The 18,602-nt window shown below is 48.7% G+C and overlaps 1 protein-coding gene across 4 annotated transcripts in view; it reads right to left on the minus strand.

Annotated features, from left to right (window-relative positions):
• Positions 1 to 3,386: 3,386 nt before the first annotated feature.
• AFAP1L2 (actin filament associated protein 1 like 2) overlaps positions 3,387 to 18,602 on the minus strand; it is a 66,681-nt gene continuing 51,465 nt past the window's right edge. The window contains exons 6-20 of one of the 4 annotated variants that reach the window (XM_059852004.1): positions 17,842 to 17,925; positions 15,634 to 15,839; positions 14,886 to 15,065; positions 14,230 to 14,319; positions 13,374 to 13,458; positions 12,651 to 12,755; positions 11,896 to 12,107; positions 10,109 to 10,254; positions 9,466 to 9,577; positions 8,583 to 8,822; positions 8,331 to 8,496; positions 7,319 to 7,486; positions 6,864 to 7,045; positions 6,081 to 6,209; positions 3,387 to 5,734 (exon numbers count right to left, since the gene is read on the minus strand). In XM_059852004.1, the coding sequence (XP_059707987.1) occupies positions 5,708 to 5,734; positions 6,081 to 6,209; positions 6,864 to 7,045; positions 7,319 to 7,486; positions 8,331 to 8,496; positions 8,583 to 8,822; positions 9,466 to 9,577; positions 10,109 to 10,254; positions 11,896 to 12,107; positions 12,651 to 12,755; positions 13,374 to 13,458; positions 14,230 to 14,319; positions 14,886 to 15,065; positions 15,634 to 15,839; positions 17,842 to 17,925 (2,132 nt within the window). In that variant the 3' untranslated portion in view covers positions 3,387 to 5,707. The remainder of the gene's footprint in view (positions 5,735 to 6,080; positions 6,210 to 6,863; positions 7,046 to 7,318; positions 7,487 to 8,330; positions 8,497 to 8,582; positions 8,823 to 9,465; positions 9,578 to 10,108; positions 10,255 to 11,895; positions 12,108 to 12,650; positions 12,756 to 13,373; positions 13,459 to 14,229; positions 14,320 to 14,885; positions 15,066 to 15,633; positions 15,840 to 17,841; positions 17,926 to 18,602) is intronic. The other 3 variants (XM_059852002.1, XM_059852003.1, XM_059852001.1) reach the window with 3 other exon arrangements.

Here is an 18,602-nt window from a genome sequence, read left to right on the forward strand (position 1 = left end):
CTTTCTTTTCACTGTCACTTTGGTAGATTGTCTGTGTCCTAAGGCACAGCAGAACAGAGGCTTAGTTGAAGGGCTGACATTTGGCATACAAAGGCAAACAAAACTATTAATGTTTCTTAGGCATGGCTGTAGCTCAGCATTGCCTCTGCTGTTAACCTGTCAGTCTTCTCTTCATGTGGGGAGAATGGGCTTGGCCAGGCTCACACCTGGTTCATGGTGCCTGTGGAGCTGGCTGGATTCCAGACAAACTGCTCTCAAAAGCAGAGTGCATCCTATTTGTATGATGCAAAACCTCTTCTCACCCTGCTGCCCTGCTGGCTTTGCAGCTCCCTGGGGGTTTCTCTGCCATCATTTCCCTAACAGCATCATTAGCTCGCTCCTCACAGGCCTTTGTCCTCTGCAGGATCAGCCTGCCCTCAAACAGCAGGGAACTCACAGTGCCTGGGACACAGCTCTGCAGCTGGGACGGGCCCTCCTGGCCTTCTGCAAGTGCTTCAAGCCTTTTCCTTGTGCTGTTTGCAGGACAGGGTGTACAGTGCTGCTGCTGAGCACTTGAGCTTGTGGCTAATGTGGTGTGGTGTAATCTGTTTGGGAATACTTTATTTTAATCATATAGTATTTATATATATATATATACACACACATATATATACACATATATATATATACATATATATATAAATAATATCATTAAATATATATTATTTATATATAAATATATAACAATAACATATTACTTCATAATATATATAATAGAATATTATACATATAATATAATATATATTATAGATAAAATTAATATAATTGATATAATAATATGAAATAATATATTAAATGTACTTAATATATTAATATATAATATTAATAATATTGTATACTAATATTTAATTATATATCTTAAAATTATAAAATTTAACTATTTAACTATACTTTATTAAGTATACCTATGGGCTGCACGAGGAACAAGGCAGGCCTGCCTGGGTCCTGAGCTGGGGAAACCCTGCATTTTTAGCATCCTGCTGGCTTTAAGCACCACAGAGATCACAAAGATCTCTGTGTGATTCAGGAAGCACAGAGTGCAAGATCTCGTGCTGGAGACAGCATTTTAATGCTGGACAGGGTTTATCTATCTCTGTGCATCAGTTTGTCAAGTAGAGATGATGTGAGAGATTGGAAACTCATGGAGTAGCTTAGGAAAGCTGGTTTCTAAACCCAGTTTTTGGGCTCTGAGTACAGCTGGATGAGGTCTTAGTGCCCCAGGGATCCCACAGGTCAGGGATCTACATAAGACCTTCCTCCTGAAAACAGGTGAGTCCTTGGATAGATGCTCAGACATTCTCTGGCAGCAGCAGCACCCACCAGCTCTCCTTTTGTATCAGATAAAGCACTTTGCAAGGTAAGAAGGTCATGAGGCATTGGGAGGAGATGGGAAAAGCCAGCCTGATAATTAGGATAGAGGGGATGGTCTTGGAGAGATCTGCTGATCCCACAGGACAGCAGGACACTGCTGAGCAGTTTTTGGAGCTGTTTTCTTTTTAACAATCTAAGTTGAAGTTCCTGGCTAATTTCTAGGCCCTTTCTTTTGTAAATTTTAATTAAAAAAGAGTAAGTAGGTAAGTGGCTTGGGTCTCTGACATGATCCCTTATTAAATTCACTCAGACTTGCCATGATTCAATCCAAAATACTTAATGAGCCTGTACCTGATGGGAGCTCATTCCCTTAAGGCTGGGTCAATATTTGAGGCTGGCACAGGCAGCCTCAAATATTGAGGGAGGTGGGTCCCTGCAAAGCCAGCACTAATCCTGTCTGGCTTCACAGGAGCTCAGGGGATGCTGTCTGTGCCAGCTTGTCATGAGTGTCTGGGCTGCTGTTGCCAATGGAGCTCTGAATTACTCTCACTCTGGAGGATTGCTGGGTGAGCTTTGGCTGGTCCTGAGCCACTGCTGACTCCAGGAGAGAGCCTGTTTCTCCTTTAAAAATGGGATTTAGGTAAGTGTCGTGATTTTCACCCCCTTTAGTCTTACATTCCCTCAGCAAGCCAAACCATGCCTGTCTGTGGTGAGTAAATGTGGGATGGCAGCTGTCCTGTAAAGGCTGCTGCAGGGAAGCTGGGGTTTGATCCCACTGTGCCATTCTCCCTGCATACCAAAAGCCAAGTCCAGCCTGCAAGAGCTCTGCTGATGCTCCCTCTAAAGCCAGCTGGCTTCTTCAGCTTCAACCCCCCTGCAATCTCACTTTGCAGTGGAAGTAAATCAATTTGATTCACACCTGAGACATCTTACATTAACATTCAAGCCAACTTCTCCATTGATATGAGGTAATATTTTTTTCCCCTTTAAAATCTGTCACTTTACTTCTTCTTACTGGGAAATCAACATGCCCACTAGCAGCCTTGGTGTGCTAGTCAGAAACACCCAGGAGCTTTTGTGGGGTTCTGTGCATCTAAAGCAAGAAATGTGGAGGTGCTTGAATGAGAAACTTGCTAAGGGAAATGGCTTGTAGCAGGAAATTTCCCTCCAGAAGAATATGGAATTCTGCTGGGGACACTTCAGGCCCCATGGTGGGCTGGCTGCAGTTGGAAGATTGCACTGGAATGACTTAAAAAGCAGCAATTTTATCAGCTGGAGCTGATACAGGGGTGTTCTAAAGCAGCTGTAGGCAATGGGGCAGCAATGCTGGGCAAGGACAAAAGCAGCTGCTGCTGCTGTCCATTCAGTGCTCAAAACCAGCCCCCCAGATGCAGTTATTTGGGGATTCCTGGGCTCAAAGGACACTGGACACTAAGGAGCTCACTGGCAGGTTTGTGTCAAGGAGTCAGCTCTGAGAGGCCAGGGAGGGGGACCTGGCCCAGGGATTTGTGCTGTAGCTACAGTGCCTCCCCAAGCTGTCTGTGGGAGTGGGGCCACCAAGAGATATTTCACACATGTGTCTGCTTTGCTGTCCGTTCTGTAAAGGCCCCAACTGTTTCTTTAATAACTTTTTCCTTTCCTTCCCCGCTAAAGCCCTTCCCGGTTTTCCCTCAGACTGCAGCAGGCAGTAAGCCTGCACACAGTTGCTATCTAGTGGCCAGAGGAAGGCAGTGGAAGGTTTTTCACTGCTGGTTCTGTGCCAGAGGACTGCTACAGAGATACAGGCGGGAATCTGTTACGTGTCTTCATGTAAATTGTCAGGGTTACTGCTGGTTTTCAGCGGGTTAGATCTCTGAAAATTGTTTTTCTAGACGGTGCAATCACTACTATTTAAGCTATAGCTCACTGCAGTTGTAGTGTAGAGTTCACTGCATAGCAAAGGATTTGTAGTATCTAAGGGTATTGGGGATTTGATGTACTTGAAATATATTGGGAAGTAGAGCAGGGACAAGCCCCATTACTGAGAAAACCACTGGTACCATAATATACTCAACATTTTATTATAAAACCCTCTAAAGCGCCACTTTATAGGTCACAGTTACAACAAAGGAAATGCCTTGAGTTAGGAAAACAATGGGGACACAGAGACATTGTTTAACATTTCTTGTTTGGGGAAAGTGTGTCCTTTAGGACTTGCCCATGTTTACCACTCCCTCATGGAGACATCCCAGCAGGAGCACTGAAGCTGATGGGCTGTGAGGGGGAAAGCAGAGCTGCTCCTGCCCATGGCTGCCCCAGTGAAATGTCTGCACAGCTCCTGCAGGATGGCAGCGGGGTGCACGCCGAGGGCACGGTGCTACACGCATATTCAGGGTACAGAGAGGGGCTCTTGAGCTCTTCATGGGCCTAAACAAAACCTTCATGGAGGCTATGGCCTTCTGGTGCTCTGGAGAAGGAAATCCCCAGGGTCCTGAGGCAGAAGAGTGAGCAGTTTATTTGCATGATTTTTTCCTATGTGCAAAACCTTGCAAAGGGCCAAGCTGCCAGCTGAGGCTCCAGATGCCTGGCATTAGCAATTCCTCTATCTGCACCACAGTGGGAACTAAAGAGTTAAAAAAAATGGGAGCACAGTCACCTTTCTTGCTTCCAGGATACCCTGACCAAGTGTTGTGTTGCACCCTGGCTCTGTGGTGGGGGTAAGCAAGCCCCGAACCTGTCAGGACATCCTCACTGACCCCAGTGACAGCCCCAGCTCTGGGTATCACAGCCTGTACTCCCACTGGCTGTTTGGCCTTTGTGAGAAGACAGAACAGCCCTTCAGAGCTGCTCTCAGGCCTGCCAAATATTTTCAAGGGTGAGAAAGGTACAATATTTTTTTCCTGTCTGCCTCCACCTTGGCTTTGGTGTAGCCACAGGACCCCGGGATAATCCGTCCTGGGAACTCGTGCTGCTTTAACTTAGTAGGGTTAAAACAGCTCCAGCCCCATCCAGTCAACCCAGGTCCTGAGCCTGGGCTCTGAAGGGCCATCAGAGGAGACAGGAAGGTGTCTCCAGGCCATCACATGTGTCAGCAGGTTACAGGGAGGGGAGGAGTGCATAGATTTCTGCCAACCCACTGCCACCCTTCAAATGTCAATGTCTTTAAGTTTAGCTGTTCCAAATCTCCAACTTCTTTCATTAGAAAGCTTGGCTAGGGTAGAGAGGGGTGGGCTTTGTGGGCCATACTGCCAGGGCCCAAAGGCTGCATTAATGATCAGGAAATGAGGGTGACAGCACCAAGAGGTCCAGCAGAGCCCTGGCAGTGCAGCCTTACTGCAGGGCAGGCTGCTCAGCCCTGCAGTGGGGAGGGACACAGGGACAGAGGGATGGCTTCAGCTGCAGCTCTGTGAGGATCAGACACCAACACAGCTGGGGCAGCAGCATGGGCACTGCTTTACCTCCCCTCTCCTGGGAAAGGGGATCCCTGAAGGATGCACTGGGATCCAACTTTCCGATGAAACAGCTGAGCAAGCCCTCAAATATTACTTTTTTTTTTCTTTTTTCCTTTTTTTTTTTTTTTTCCTTTTTTTTCCTTTTTTCCTTTTTTTTTCTTTTTTTTTTCAGAACAAACTCAGGTTAAGAAAGATCTTCAAGAAAGCTAACTTAATCTGCCTGGCAGATCTTCTCTGCTCAGAGCTCTTGATGCTGCCAGTCTGTAACACAGCTTACAGCATGAGAAGGTGAGCAGCTCAATATTCTAGCAAATCTGCAGCTGGTAGGAGATGCTGGCATGCATCAGGACACTGATTAAAAATGCCCTGGACAGGCTGCTGTGTGCTTCTCATTCATGTTTGAAGAATTGCTCACATGTGGGATAGCCCTTGACTGAAGGCTAGATGAAATGCAGCTGAATGATGACTGGCAGCAAGACAGGTTGACAACTTTATCATCAGGACAGGTACAAATTCACCAGGCTGAGGAATAGCAGAGGTTCCTTCTGAATCCACTACAGTCACTAATATAGAAACCTTAATAACTCATTGATAAACCTTCAGAGTAGAAATACACAAAACACCCCCTATGTACAGTAACGTTCTTGTTTACATCAGCTGGGTTAGGACTTTGATGGAAGGATTGCCACTGGCTGTTATTGTTTTAGCTACATGGTTGGGATTTGTCTGGAAAGAGCAGGTTCATGTGGGATGACTCTTATCAGCAGCTGTGACTCCAGCGCTGCGTCGGAGCCGTGGGCGCCACGTGGAGGAGGCACTTGGTGTGTGGTGGTGCTGAACACCCAACCTCCACTGACAGATGGTTGAATCCCCTGGGCCAAGCATGGGCAATTCGAGTCTTTAGTCCATCTCTGAACAATGTGCTTCTAACTAGCTCCCTTTTTCTCCCATTCCTGCCAAGGAATAAAGGCAAATTAGTCAAAATGCAAAGCAGGCAACCATAACGTGCACGGGATCAACATGACTGTCTGGTACACAAGTGGTTTTGGCTGCAGGGTGGGTCAGGGATATTTTAAGTTATAAACAGTGCATGTATTTATTCATTTAAATTGTCGGCAAGGCAAACACAGGTGAAAAGACTGGAGGAAAATCAGGCTGATGTGTCTGAATTGTGTTGCTCAGGGGTGTTTTCCAGACATGGGACCCCCCCACAACCCCATCCCACCACAGCCAGTTTGCTCCACTGCCAGAAGAGAAAGGTAGAGGCTGTCCCAAATGAATTTTTCCACTGTTCCTCACCTTAGCTTTCTGTAGGACTGTTCCCTTCCCCGTGACCATAACAGATAAGGGCCGGTTTTTTAAAGCCGTGGCTGAATTGACCGGTGAGTTCTCTGTGCTGTTTGCTGGACTGGCACTTTTTGCCTGAACCTACAATAAAAATCATAGAAATTATTATGACTACAGACTACTGAGAGAGATTGCTGCCTTTTCCCACCATCTCCTAGTCACAGTGTCATCCCATTTGCACGGAGGTGCATTTTTTCAGTGACATGCCAATTTCAAAAAAACACTGGGGGAGTTTGTGATGCGTTTGGGTTTTGAGGACTCTAGAACTAGAGATACAGAGCAGGGTGCAGGTGCTGGAGATCTCCATTTCATGTGAAACAAGTTTCCAAGAAGGAATTTAGATGCCTGAATCTCCTCCTGCAAAAACCATCTCTTAGCTCAGCCAAGTGCAGAAGGAGCTGAGTCCAGACCTGCATGGCCCTGGAGGATGTTGCTCAAGGCCCCACAGGAAAATACAAACATTCTCCTGAGCCCCATCCACCTTTCACATCCCCATTACTGCTGTTACCTCATTAGATTATTATTACATGATGTCTAATATATATATATAATAGTCAATACAGACATATTAGCTATACATTCATACAAGATTGTATATTCATTCATTCATCCAAGATTGCATATTACACACAATAAGGATGCTATTATTAATCATTAAATTTTAAACCAGGCTGAGACTGTGTGACTGCCTAGCTGCCAGCAAGCTGCTGTGCATCCCAGGGGTGCCCCACATACCCGTGGGGCTGTGTTCTCCAGGTGTGTGGTGTCCACTGCTGTGCCCAGTGTCACTGGGCCAGACTCTGCCTTCTTCAGGTTCTCCTTCACCTCCACCAGGCTCAGTTCCAGGTCCACCCTCTGGCTTTCCTTCCTTTTGCATTCTTCATCTATCTCCTTCAGCCTCTGCTCCAGGCTCTTGTCTGTGTAGGAAGAGGAATCTTGGTGCCTGATGGGAACCTGGGGAGCTCCTGAGGGGAGCAGGGATCAGGGTATGGCCTGAACATTTCCCTAGAGTTTTATCCCAAGAGGGACTGTGGCTCTTGCTCTAGTACAATCTGGGTTATGTGGTTTGGCTCAAAGCACCAGGTTCCCCCCATCTCTTCTGGTCCCAGAAGGGCCAGGTTCATTGCCCCCTCTGTCTCCAGAGCCCCACCTTGGCTCAATTCCACACATCCCACCTTGCCCTGCCCTACCTGTGCTGCCACCAAGCATTTCCTTCAGCTCCCGCCTCTCCTTGCGCAGCTGGGTGAGCTGAGCTCGGATTTCATCCTTCTCCTTCTCCAGCCGCTCCTTCTCCTCCGTGAACCGTTTCACCTCTGCCTCTGTCCTGTTCTTGCCCAGCTTGGTTTCCACTGCTCCTGCTGGAAACACAGCCCACCAACAACAAGCTCAGTCAGGGGAAAAAAGCAGGAGGGAGAAAACCTTTCCAGGCGCTTGAAAAGAAAACAAGGGAAGGTCTGAAAAGCCACCAGCCACTAGAGTCAGCACACAGATCTCGGGACCTTAGCTGGTCACAGTGACCCTGAGATGCATTAGAAAGTCTCTTTTCCCAGCCTGGCAGTCAAAGAAGGAGTCAGAACTCTTCTATTCCCGGTCTCGAGGTTGTTTATTGTTTCTTATCCATAAAATTCTTTCTCTGACCTGCCAAGGTCTGTCTGGCAGGTCAGGTTGAGGCACACTGCCCGCCTCAGAGGCAGTGTTGTCTTTTTATACTAAAAACTACGTGTACACTCTTTACAATAACTTCCCAATACCTATCACCTATGTTAGACAGTGAGCTTCTACTGTAAACCAATCTAAAAGTGCCAACGTCACCCAGAAGATGGAGGCTAGGAAGAAGGAAAAAGGACAAGGCACGCCCATATCCCTCCATCTTGGAACCCTGAGCTCCCATTCTAAAAACCTCGAAAATCTATTTTCCACCCTGTGACAAACTAACTATTATTCTACTTAAACTCTTTTGACTTTCAATTCTTCATATAAAGGTTAGCAATTGTTTTTTCCAAGGGCTAAATCAAAGGCACAGGTGTCTTGGGCTCTGTGCCAAGGTCTCAGAGCCCCCCACGAAGGGGCTCAAGCCCTCCAGGGCAGCCAGAGAAATTTCCTGGGCTCCCACACACAGACTGCTGGAGAGCAGAGGCAAGCCAAATCACAGGGCACCATCTATCTTTAGGCACCCTTGGGGCACCTGAGCAGCACACCCACCTGGCAGTGGCATCTTGGGCCGGTGTGCAGGCACCAGCTGGGGACTGCCCGCTGGAGCTGGGCCCGCTGGCACCTCGGGGGCCACACTGCTCTGCTGCTGGCTCTGCATTTTGACAGCAGGCACCCGTGGCAGAGCCTCCTCGGGCTCTGGCTTCTCTGGGTGTTTCTGGCAAGGAAACAAAGTGGGATGGTGAGGTGTAGGGAAGTGGCTCAGTGATTAAGCCTGGCCTGGCATCACGGTTTGGACAGTACCTGCTCTGAGGTCTCTGCTGCCTTAGCACAGGGCTCAGCTTCCTTAGCCACAGGGGCTGTCTCAGCTGTGCTCTCTGGGGCAGCCTTGTTGGCAGCCCTTTCTAGAGATGGTGAGCTGAGGGGGGAAGACTGGCATGACATCTTGCCAGCACAGTGCAGTAAGGACTTCACTGGGGTGAGATCCAGATACACTCTGTCTTGATCCCCCTCCAGTTTGCTCTCACTCTTGGGTGCTTCTTCCTGCAAAAGAAACCATCTGCTGCAACTAGAAGTACAAGAAACATCCTGCTGCAGAGCAGCACTATCTCAGGCAATCTGGAGTATTTTCTGAAAATCTTAGAGGAACTAAAATGCCAGTCTCCGAGTCATTCCAAGAGACCTTTCTGAAGCACTGAAGGAAAGGCCCCTCCTGTTTTCCTTAAATAGGTCTCTCTGATAGCAGCAACAGCCCCATGCAAGGATATCACATTGCTGTACATCCAGCAACCCATGCCACATTTTTTGCCTTTCCTATGGTGACAGTCCCATTCCCAGCATGACCCATTGTTCTTGTCCTTTCACACAGGACTTGCTCTAACAGGCATAGAAAGGAATTTTTGAAAGGCTAGGCTCCAAAAAGCCCACTATCACCAAATAATCCATGCTGTTTGCTAATGAAAACTGTAGAATTTTATCTCAGCTGCCTGAGAATCCCTACAGCCCCTTTCTGGAAACCTCTCTCCCATTCCTTAGCAACTCCTCTCCATACTTGGTTCTGCTCCACTGCAAAGGCCAGGATCTCCCCAGGGGCTGGGAATGCCCCCCTTTCACTGCTGGAGACTCCCCATGGGCAGATGTTTGCTGTGGTGCCCCCAGAGCTCCCTGCAGCATGCAGCTGTCTTACCACAGGCAGGTCTGGCAGATCCACGTCGTCGTAGAGCTCGTCCTGCTGCACCCTGCCCTTGGGCAGGTTGTCGATGTAGGCGTTGGGCTCCGAGTATTTCCTCTGCATCAGCCTGTGAACAGGACATCCCATCAGGGGTCTGGGTCTGCTGCATGGCTCTGCAGTGCTGCATTTTGAGACATCTGAGAACACCGGTGCTGAGGTCTGGGCAAGGCCAGGCAGCCAGATGCAGGAGAGGAGAAGGCAGAGCCATACGGAGCAGTGGGGTCACTGCTGCTGCTGCCCTGTAAGCAGCACCCACCAGAGTGGGGCTGTACTTGCCCTGGGCTCTCTCCTTTCTCACCCAGCCCTCAGCCACAGCAGCACAGTCACCCTGCCCCAGTGGCATAATGGACTGGGTGGCTGAGAGCCCAACCTGCTTTTGCAACAGCCACTCAGGCACATGCCCCATGGCAAGCTGCAGCTCAGGCCAGATGCACCCTGGTGGGACAGGAAGCACTCTCCTGTCCCAAAAGAAAGTTGACTGAGCTGCAGCTGTGAATTTAACACCTATTTCCATGGCAGCCAACCTCCCACTAGTGGACAGCCCCCTGCTCTGGCTTGCTTTCCCTCTAGCAGCCCCAACCCATTACCAGTGACATACAAGAAGGAATTCTTGGCAGCGCTCACAATGCAGGAAACCCTGTCAGCATCCACGTAATCGTAGGTAAATTCCTCTGGGTCTGTTTTCGAGCCTGACTCCGACAAGAGGAGGCCCAGCCAGTGGCCCATTTCCTCGGAGGACTTTGCCTGCAGGGTGATCACACAGACAGGACAGGTTGCAGCAGTGTTTTCTCTGCACTCACAGGGCTGATGCTGGCTTAGGTTGGGCAGGGAAGCATGCTGGCAATCCCCTGGGTATTTGTAATAAAACTTAAAAGTAGGCTCTTAAAGGCTGCCTTAAAAGTACAGCTCTACGTATGGTCTGATTCAAAAATTTGGCAGCTACATAAATGCAGCTCTCTGCTCTACTCCTTCCTAAAATTTCTAGTCAATCTGCATTTTCCTTTCAGTGGTGATCAACTCAGCTGTCTACAAGAGTGAGAGAAGTCTTTGGGGCTGGAGATGCCGGCAGGGAGCAGCTTTGGGTGAGGAAAGCCTGCGGGTTTTATTTTGCACCAGCAGAGTGCAGCAATGCGATTGCCAAAACAGAGGCAAGGAGACCCGAGCCTGCGAGGTCCCAGAGCACAAACCCCTTCCAGGGCTCTTTGCAGAGGAGAAGGGAAGAGTTTAGAGCATCAGAGTCCGTTGCTTTAACATGGTCAGGACCCAATTCCCAGCTGCAGCAAGCAGTCTGACATTTTGCAACGTGAAGAGTTAAATTCTGTGCCGTGAAGTCAGCTCTAGCACACAGCCACATGCACCTCCCAGTGCAGGGGACTGCACCTAAAGCAAGAAGTTGGCTGATGCAGCCACTTTTTGCACTGATTCGAGGAGTCACAGCAGTAACCACAAAGTAAAATTCAGGGCAAGTGAATATATATATATATACACTTTCCAAACTGGAAACTATATTTTAAGCTTTCAGTCTGTTTTATTTAGCAGAGACTTCAGTCCCTGGGAAGCCTGCCAGCCAGCCAGCCCGTACATTGAGTCTGACATCCCAACAAAATACAGATTCTTCCATTCACAAAATGTAAATTTTCCCAGCACCTCTTCTTCACATCTGTAATCGGGCAAAATTTGTTAGATACAGACAGACCCTGAAACAGAAACAACAAAAACATCTTCCAATTTCATGGTATGCCCTCGAAGTTGTTTGGCTATAAATATTCCACCCACTGGAAAAATACAGGAAATTGCTCACATTGTCCACCTCCTACTATAACCATGCTGTCGTCAGAGAGAAGTAAGATTAGAGATAAACAGTCCTGGATGCAGGCAAAGGAAAGTAACAGATGGAGATGAATTCACTTGCACTTTCAGGGGCAGATCTGTGATAGGCTTACTTGGGATGTGTGCCCCATTGCTTTGGGGCTCTGCTGTGAAAAGATGAAGTTCTCTGTTCCTCCTAACCACAGCTTTAAATCCCTAAAGTGGCATTGTCCTCATCTAACATTAACCATCTGCAATGCACTCCACAGAACTTAATTATCCAAGGTTATCCTGCCTAGTGGGGGGAGAGATGGGAATCTCCAGAGGACCCATGTCCCACCCTAAGATGAGTGCCTAAGATGAAGGCTGAGAGGAGCCAGCATCACACACAGCCTGGATTACCAGTGAGGTGGGACACAATTCTAGGTGACCACAGGCAGATGAACCAAAGCCCTGCTCTTCAGGTTCTGTTTTGTTGAACCAACGTTCCTCTGGAGGAACTCATTGGCATTCAGACCTCCTAAGGTACCCAGCTGGTGATTTTAAGCAGAGCTTTCTTGGAGATAGACGCCCTACCTCCAAAACAACCCGTTCCTCCCCGTTGTGCAGGATGCGGAAGGAGTAAAGATGGTCAGGGCTCGGCTCTGGGATGATCTCACAGCCTGCCAAACTCAGGGGCTGCTGAGCCAGCTTGCTTCTGTTCCTGTCCTGGTAGAAATGGAGGTGCCCATCTTTTATCTGACACCACCGTGACTTCCACTGGCTGTTCACCAGCACATTCAGGTAACCTGCAAGTAATCACAGCTCATTAAACACATTTTCCATTTAATCCAGATTAATTTGTGTGACAGCCTGGGGATGTCTAAGGGGTAAATTATGAGATCACCACACAACACAAAGTCACAGGCACCAATAAAGAGCAAAAGCACAAAGACAAGCTGTCTTATCCGCACAAAACAGGGTGAAAAGAGTAAAAATCTTGAAAATGAGACCCTGGAAATTCAGGATAGCTTTGGAGCAGCAAGTTGGCTGCAGCTGGTTGGACAAAGTTGGTGCCAGGTGGTAAATACAAGCTGACCCTCACAACTCTCCCTGCAGGCTCCCACACCCTGGGCAGCACAAATGCCCTGTGTGTGCATGTCTGGTATTACCCACCCTTCCTCTCGGGTCACCCTGAGAGCCACAGGCACCACAATCTGCATGGATTTACTGGCAGCACCACCTGGCACAGGCATGTTTGAGGAGGATGATGCCCGGTGCTCATCCTGCCCTGCACACTGAGATCCAGCCCTGAGGCAAATCCCTGCAGAGGGACTCATGCTGCCACTTACTTGAAGTCTCCAGGGATCTCTCTGGGCTATCCATGGAGCTGGACTTCTTCCTCCCGAGGTTCATCAGGTTGCTCAGTTTCAGGCCAGTTGTGCCCTTCTTCTTAACTACCAGAAATGAAAAAGACACGTGTGGCTTTCCCAGCTCCCAGCCTGCTGTCCCACCTCACACACATCCCTTGCAGAGCATAAACCTGCAACTCAGGGACAGGCTGGAAAAGTCCAAAGCCCAGGGAGTTCAGGAGCAAGATGGCACCAGTAAAATCAGTTAGGGATCTGTGGAAGATGCTAATCTGTACTGCTTTACATGTGGGTTGGCTCTGACCAAAGGCCAGTCACTGCAGGAGCAGTGGGAGGTGCTTGCACAGCTCTTGCTGGGTGTTTACCAACCTCCCCTCACTTTCCTACACCACAAACAATTTAATTAAGAACCATTATCCATTAACATTTACTGTATTCAAGTATTTTCCTCTCTAAAACAGGGACACAAGGTGGAAGGGGGAAAATTTTATGCCTAAAGAACCTCTTCAACATTCTCCTACTGAGCACATCAGTCAGTGTGTCAATAAGCCTCTGGAACCAACAGGAAATCCTGGTAAGAATATCAAATTCCCAGGCAATGAATGCACACACAGCTTTCATCAGGTCTGTTGGAGGTGGCAGTGGCAGGAGTTACAGAAGGGTCAAGGGCCCATTTTCCCTGTCATTCCCAGGGCAAGGTTTTACCATCTTTTGCCTCGGCTGTCTCCGTGTGCCCATCAGTGCTGCTCCCGCTCTCAGAGGCTGCAGAGTATCTCTCAGACACCTCCACCTGTCAACAAGCACCAGGCACAGGCTCCACACATGCAGGTGACCCATTCTTCCAGCCAGAATGTGCTTCAAGGACCTTTTTCCCCTTCTCCCACATCATGAGGTCCCACTCTCTCCGTAGAAGATGCTTTTACCCGGCCATCCCCAGCCAGCTCACTCACACTGTGCCCTTCCCATTGCTCCTGAACCTGCCCCACCCCAGCTGGGCTCACCTCTGAGGAGACACAGTGGCACCACTGGTGACACCCTATGGCACCCTGCAGCCTGGCTGGTGGGGGCATTTGACAGTCCCTACAGGGGACATGGGCAGAGGAACCAGCCAGGGGCCCAAACAGGTCAATTTTGGGTGTCCACCAGAGACTTAGGAAAGTCTCTTTGTCCTCCCACTGTTTTGAAACAAGCTCCTCCCAGGGGAGTGTCACCTAAACCTGGACTAGAGATGGCCCAAGCCCTGGCATCCAAGGGTCTATGTCCCTCCCAAAGCTCTTGGAGAACACAACCATCCCACTGGATGAGACAGCAGCTCCTGCCCTAGCATTTGCCCAGGTAGCCAAATGCTGAGTTAGTCTGGGAGGGAAGATATGGCAACAAAATAAAGATGCAAAGGAAAATTAAGATAGTTCAAGAATGCTCCTTTTCAGCAGCACAGGGGTCTGGTTACACTCACATCAGTCTTTGCTTACTTAAAATTAAGGCACCTACACTACTATCTACTGGAGGAACAGGGCTGGAAAGCCCAAGTGCTAGTTCTGTCTGTAGAGACAAGAGGTACCTTTGGGTAGCTGAGTCGCTGCAAGTCTGGGATGTACTGGTTGCCTTCACTGCCTCCTTCACAGAGCAGACCACTGGTCTCTTGGATTACCTGGGCAGAAGGAGAAGCCAAAGCCTGTGAGAGAGCTGCAGTAACAGGATCAATTCATGTCCCCCAACTAGGACAGGCAAAACCACATCAGCCTGGGAGACCCATGGTTTGCTGTCCCTGTGACCCTGGGGACTGTCCTGGTGCTGCACCAGGCATCCAGCAGCAATTGCTGGATCCAAGCCACTGGGAGAGGCTGCCAGCAAAGGCAGCCCTGGCGTCTCACAGCCCCTCCTGGGCTCCAGGAGGCTCCTCCTCCTGCTGCTGTTCCAGGGGAAGGGCTGCATTTACCCCTGCCCTCAGCCAATTCATGCTGGGGACCCACCCCAGACATTTCCCCCACCACAGCAGCTGGGCTGGGAGGTCCCCACGTGGCCTCCAGCACAGTGAAGGCAGCAGGGAGTGCAGGAAGAATCTATCCCAGGACATGAAAATGAAGTGGTATATTTGTATAAAGGCTTGCAGTGAGGAAGGGAGCCAGAGCACACAAGGACAGGGCTGAGATAAGATCTGCTCTCCCAGCAAAGCATGGGAGCACCAGTGGGACAAATCCTGAAGGTGTCACTGACCCTGAGCCACTGCTCTGCCTGGTCTTTGCTCTGCAGCCCCAGCACGATGACATCAGCATTCGTGGGGATGATCTTCAGCTTGTGCTCCTTCTTCCTCACTTGCTTTTCCTTGTGAATGACTGTGCAGCCCAGCAAATTCACGTCGAGCTGGGGGTTGTGGTCCTTGGAGCTCTTGTAGCACTGGGGCAGGAAGACAGGAGCGGGTGAGAGGCAGAGGAGGAACCTTCCTGCTCCCTGGCAGGAACTCAACCCCACAAGTGATGCATTAAGTCATGCAGCCACGTGCATTAAGTGCACTGAACACAAGAAGGTCCCACAGTTCTACCAAGTCTGCACAGACTACACACAGGAGATCCCTGATGTGCAGGTACACATACATCTGACTGCATGCATACACGGTCTGAAATACCTTCTACTGACACAGCACCAAGTATGTGGTTAGCCTCTGGGGTAAGTATCCCTTCTGCTCAATCACCTCAAAAACTTTCCCCAAAAAGTATCCCTAGACATTTTTGGGGATTGGGATTTTGGTCACAAACGTGCCCTTGTGCCCCCTTCAGCAATCCCATGCCCACGTTCCTTCTAAAAAAGGAACAAGGTCCCCAAATCTCCAGGAGATGGCTTTTGAAGCATTGCTTCCAGGGGTACTTTGTTTTCTGCCAGCTCATTAACATGGTCTGAGGTGCCACTTCCTTCCTCAGCTCATAAAACCAGATTGTTTTAGGCAGAGAGTAGAGGATCTGCTCACCAGCAGCCTGGTGTCCTTGATAACACACAGCTGTTTTGCCCACTGTCCCAGCCACTTCTTTCTCCACAGGAAGGCACAGATGCGGGCGTCCTTCATCAGCTCGATGGTGGCCTCAGGGGATGGCCACTGATGGGTTGCTGACTTGCCTTTGCTGCTCTCTTCCTCATCATAAGATTCGTAGGAACTACTAACAGCTTCACCATCTTCTATAACAAAAGCAAAGCTCTGTCATTAAATCCATTTTTAGAGTAACTCTGAGTCAAATGCTTCCCTCAGCCATGCTCACACATGCGCAAGCTTCCAGTGCAGGGATGTGTCTTTTGAGGCTCTCCTACAGGAGGATAATTAATAGGAAAATTATCCTCATAGATCCTTTTTTCTTTCTAGTCCAATATGAATCTCGTTGCAGTATTTTGTGCCTAATAGCCTCTGTTAGCAAACACTCAAAAGACACTTGGTTGACCACAAATCTGAGAACATTCCCTTAGACATTTCCTGATGTTTGCTGCTTTCCCCCCAAAGATGCTTTTACTACTTTCCACTTCAAGCCAAACACACACAACTTTAAAGGCAACAGCAAGCTACAATCAGCCCTTGTCCTCTAAATGCCAGAAGTAAAAACGGTATTTGCAAGGCCATGCAGCAAGCAATGATCTATTGTATCTCAGATGTCATTCACTTTCCCTCTCTGGTCTAACAGGTCCCTCTCTCTCTACTCAGCATCTAAGGGACAGCAAGGAGCTTTGAAGTAATACACTGTTGCAGCACCAAAAATTAGTCATAAGTGGCAAATGTGAGGAGTAGTAACAACATTTTTTACATCCATTCTTAAATGGATTGCTATGTTACTAGGGTGAGCTGGAATTTTCAATACTCAGCTCTAAGGCGTTGCAGAATTTTGGAATTTTCAGCTGATCACTGGTACCAGGCTGATCAAAAACACCGAAAATGTTCTCCCTGACTGCAGGGGGATTTGCAATGCTCTGCTGGCATTTAGAGCTCTAAGTCACAACATAAGCTCACTGAGCAATATGGTAACATTGGGGCAACATTTGTGTAGGGTTTGGCATTCTTGTCCTACCAAACAGCATGGAGGAATATTGTTAAGTTTCTCTCACTGGCATTTAATCTAATTTGGAGTCTCACCAAATCTTGCTATCTACATAAAAATAACATTATCAGATTGGTGCAAATGAAAAGAAGAAAAGCAGCCAGAAAAGAGAAAGAAAAAGGCATTAGGGGCTACACTGAAAAATGTTTCATTTGGGTTTATCTGCTCCTTAAATAAAAGGAACTGAGAGGCAGTAACAAAGCTACGCTCTTACCCCCAGTGAAATTTCACTCTGTAACCTCCCTCGACTAATCAAACTTCACCAATTAAGCAAAGTCTCTGGTGCCCCCACCTAAGCAGTAGGTCTCAGGCTGCCACCTTACTCCTGAGAAGCCCTGGATGCTCTTCTGTGCATCAACCACAACCCCAAGTGTGGTTCCTCATGAGATGAGCTCTTCCCTGCTTGAAGAGCTGCAGGAACTGCTGGCCTGGTGACACTGCTACAGCCTCATGAAGAAAAGGCATTTACCAGGCTGTGCATCTGGCAAATGGGGACAAGCCTTGCCTGGTGGCTTGTGACAACCCTGTGGTCACTACTAAGGCTCACACAGTCCCAAATCTTACAGCTCAGGCACTGGTGGCAGCCACAATCCTGGATGCCTTTATCTAAAGCCACCTCTGCTTTCCTGTGGGTCTTCCCATGAGCTCCCAGGGAGCTAAATCAATGCCACGATGCAGGAAGCTCAGACCCAGATGAGCTAAATCAATGCCATGATGCAGGAAGCTCAGAGCATCACATACTCCCACTCTGCCTCAGTGAAGCACCTTCAATCCTTCACCAAACAGCTACTCGTCAATACAGCCAGCATTACCACCCATTATCAGCTCCACACCAACGACAGAACCAGAATAAAGGGGAATAAAGACTAGGGAAGTTCTCTTCATTGTCATCCTGAGCACAGGGAAAGCCACAAAAAATGCTGCTTTGTGCAAAACAGAGAGGGAGAGGTGGTTATCCTCCATGCATGTAACAGGCAAATCCAGGGGAAATACCTGATAATCTTTGCTAAAACTGAGCTTTTGGGGAGTATTTTTGGGTTGTTTTTTTGTTGTTGTTGTTTAAAAAAGGCACTTCAGGTTTGGAAAGCATGCCATACCCATAGTTATTGTGGCATAAATAACGCCCTCAGTAACCTGCAACCCTGGCCTGGGTCCAGCCGCAGCAAGCCTACCAAAAAGACCTGCACAGTCAGAAAGGAAGAGAAAGGGAGACAAAGAGAGAAAGCAACAGATGAGCAAATGCAGAGAACAAGGGCATCAATCCCCTCGGCCAGTGAGGCTGTCCCATCCCTGCAGGCTGAGATTTCACAACGGGACAGCGTTTTCAACCCATCCCCTCAACCAAGGCAATTCCCTTCAAAACAGAATCGTCGTCATCGTAATTAAGAGCAGCCAGGGCTGATGAGCTGTTCCAGCCAGAACAATGATTGCTCAGTTGGCAGCCACGCTGCTCCTCTCCCGGTTTCACTCCGCTCCTTATCGCACCCTCCAATTATGCAAAGGCTGCTGATAAGGCTTTAACACATTTCAGCCCAAGAGGGAAGGGAAGCAGCAGCCTCTGCTGGAGCTGGAAAATGAAAGGCAGAGCATCCCCAGCGGAGGGGTGGGAGTGCTGATGAAAGATGGGCCCCGAGACCCAGCAGAGTCGCCCGCTTGCTTGGTTTTAATTAATTCACCCACGGTTTGCTGCAGTGTCTCACAGTCCCACCTCTGATGGTGCACGAAAGCTCTATCTCCTCAGCCCATCTGGAGGCTTGCTTTGATGTCCTTTCTTGGCAGTGCACCCACTTATTTTAGTCGTGTTCCTATTTTTGTCTGACTTCCCTACGCCCATTTGTTTGGGGACACATGGGTGTCT

This window comes from Haemorhous mexicanus, chromosome 7 (assembly GCF_027477595.1).
Source record: "Haemorhous mexicanus isolate bHaeMex1 chromosome 7, bHaeMex1.pri, whole genome shotgun sequence".
NCBI lineage: Eukaryota > Metazoa > Chordata > Aves > Passeriformes > Fringillidae > Haemorhous > Haemorhous mexicanus.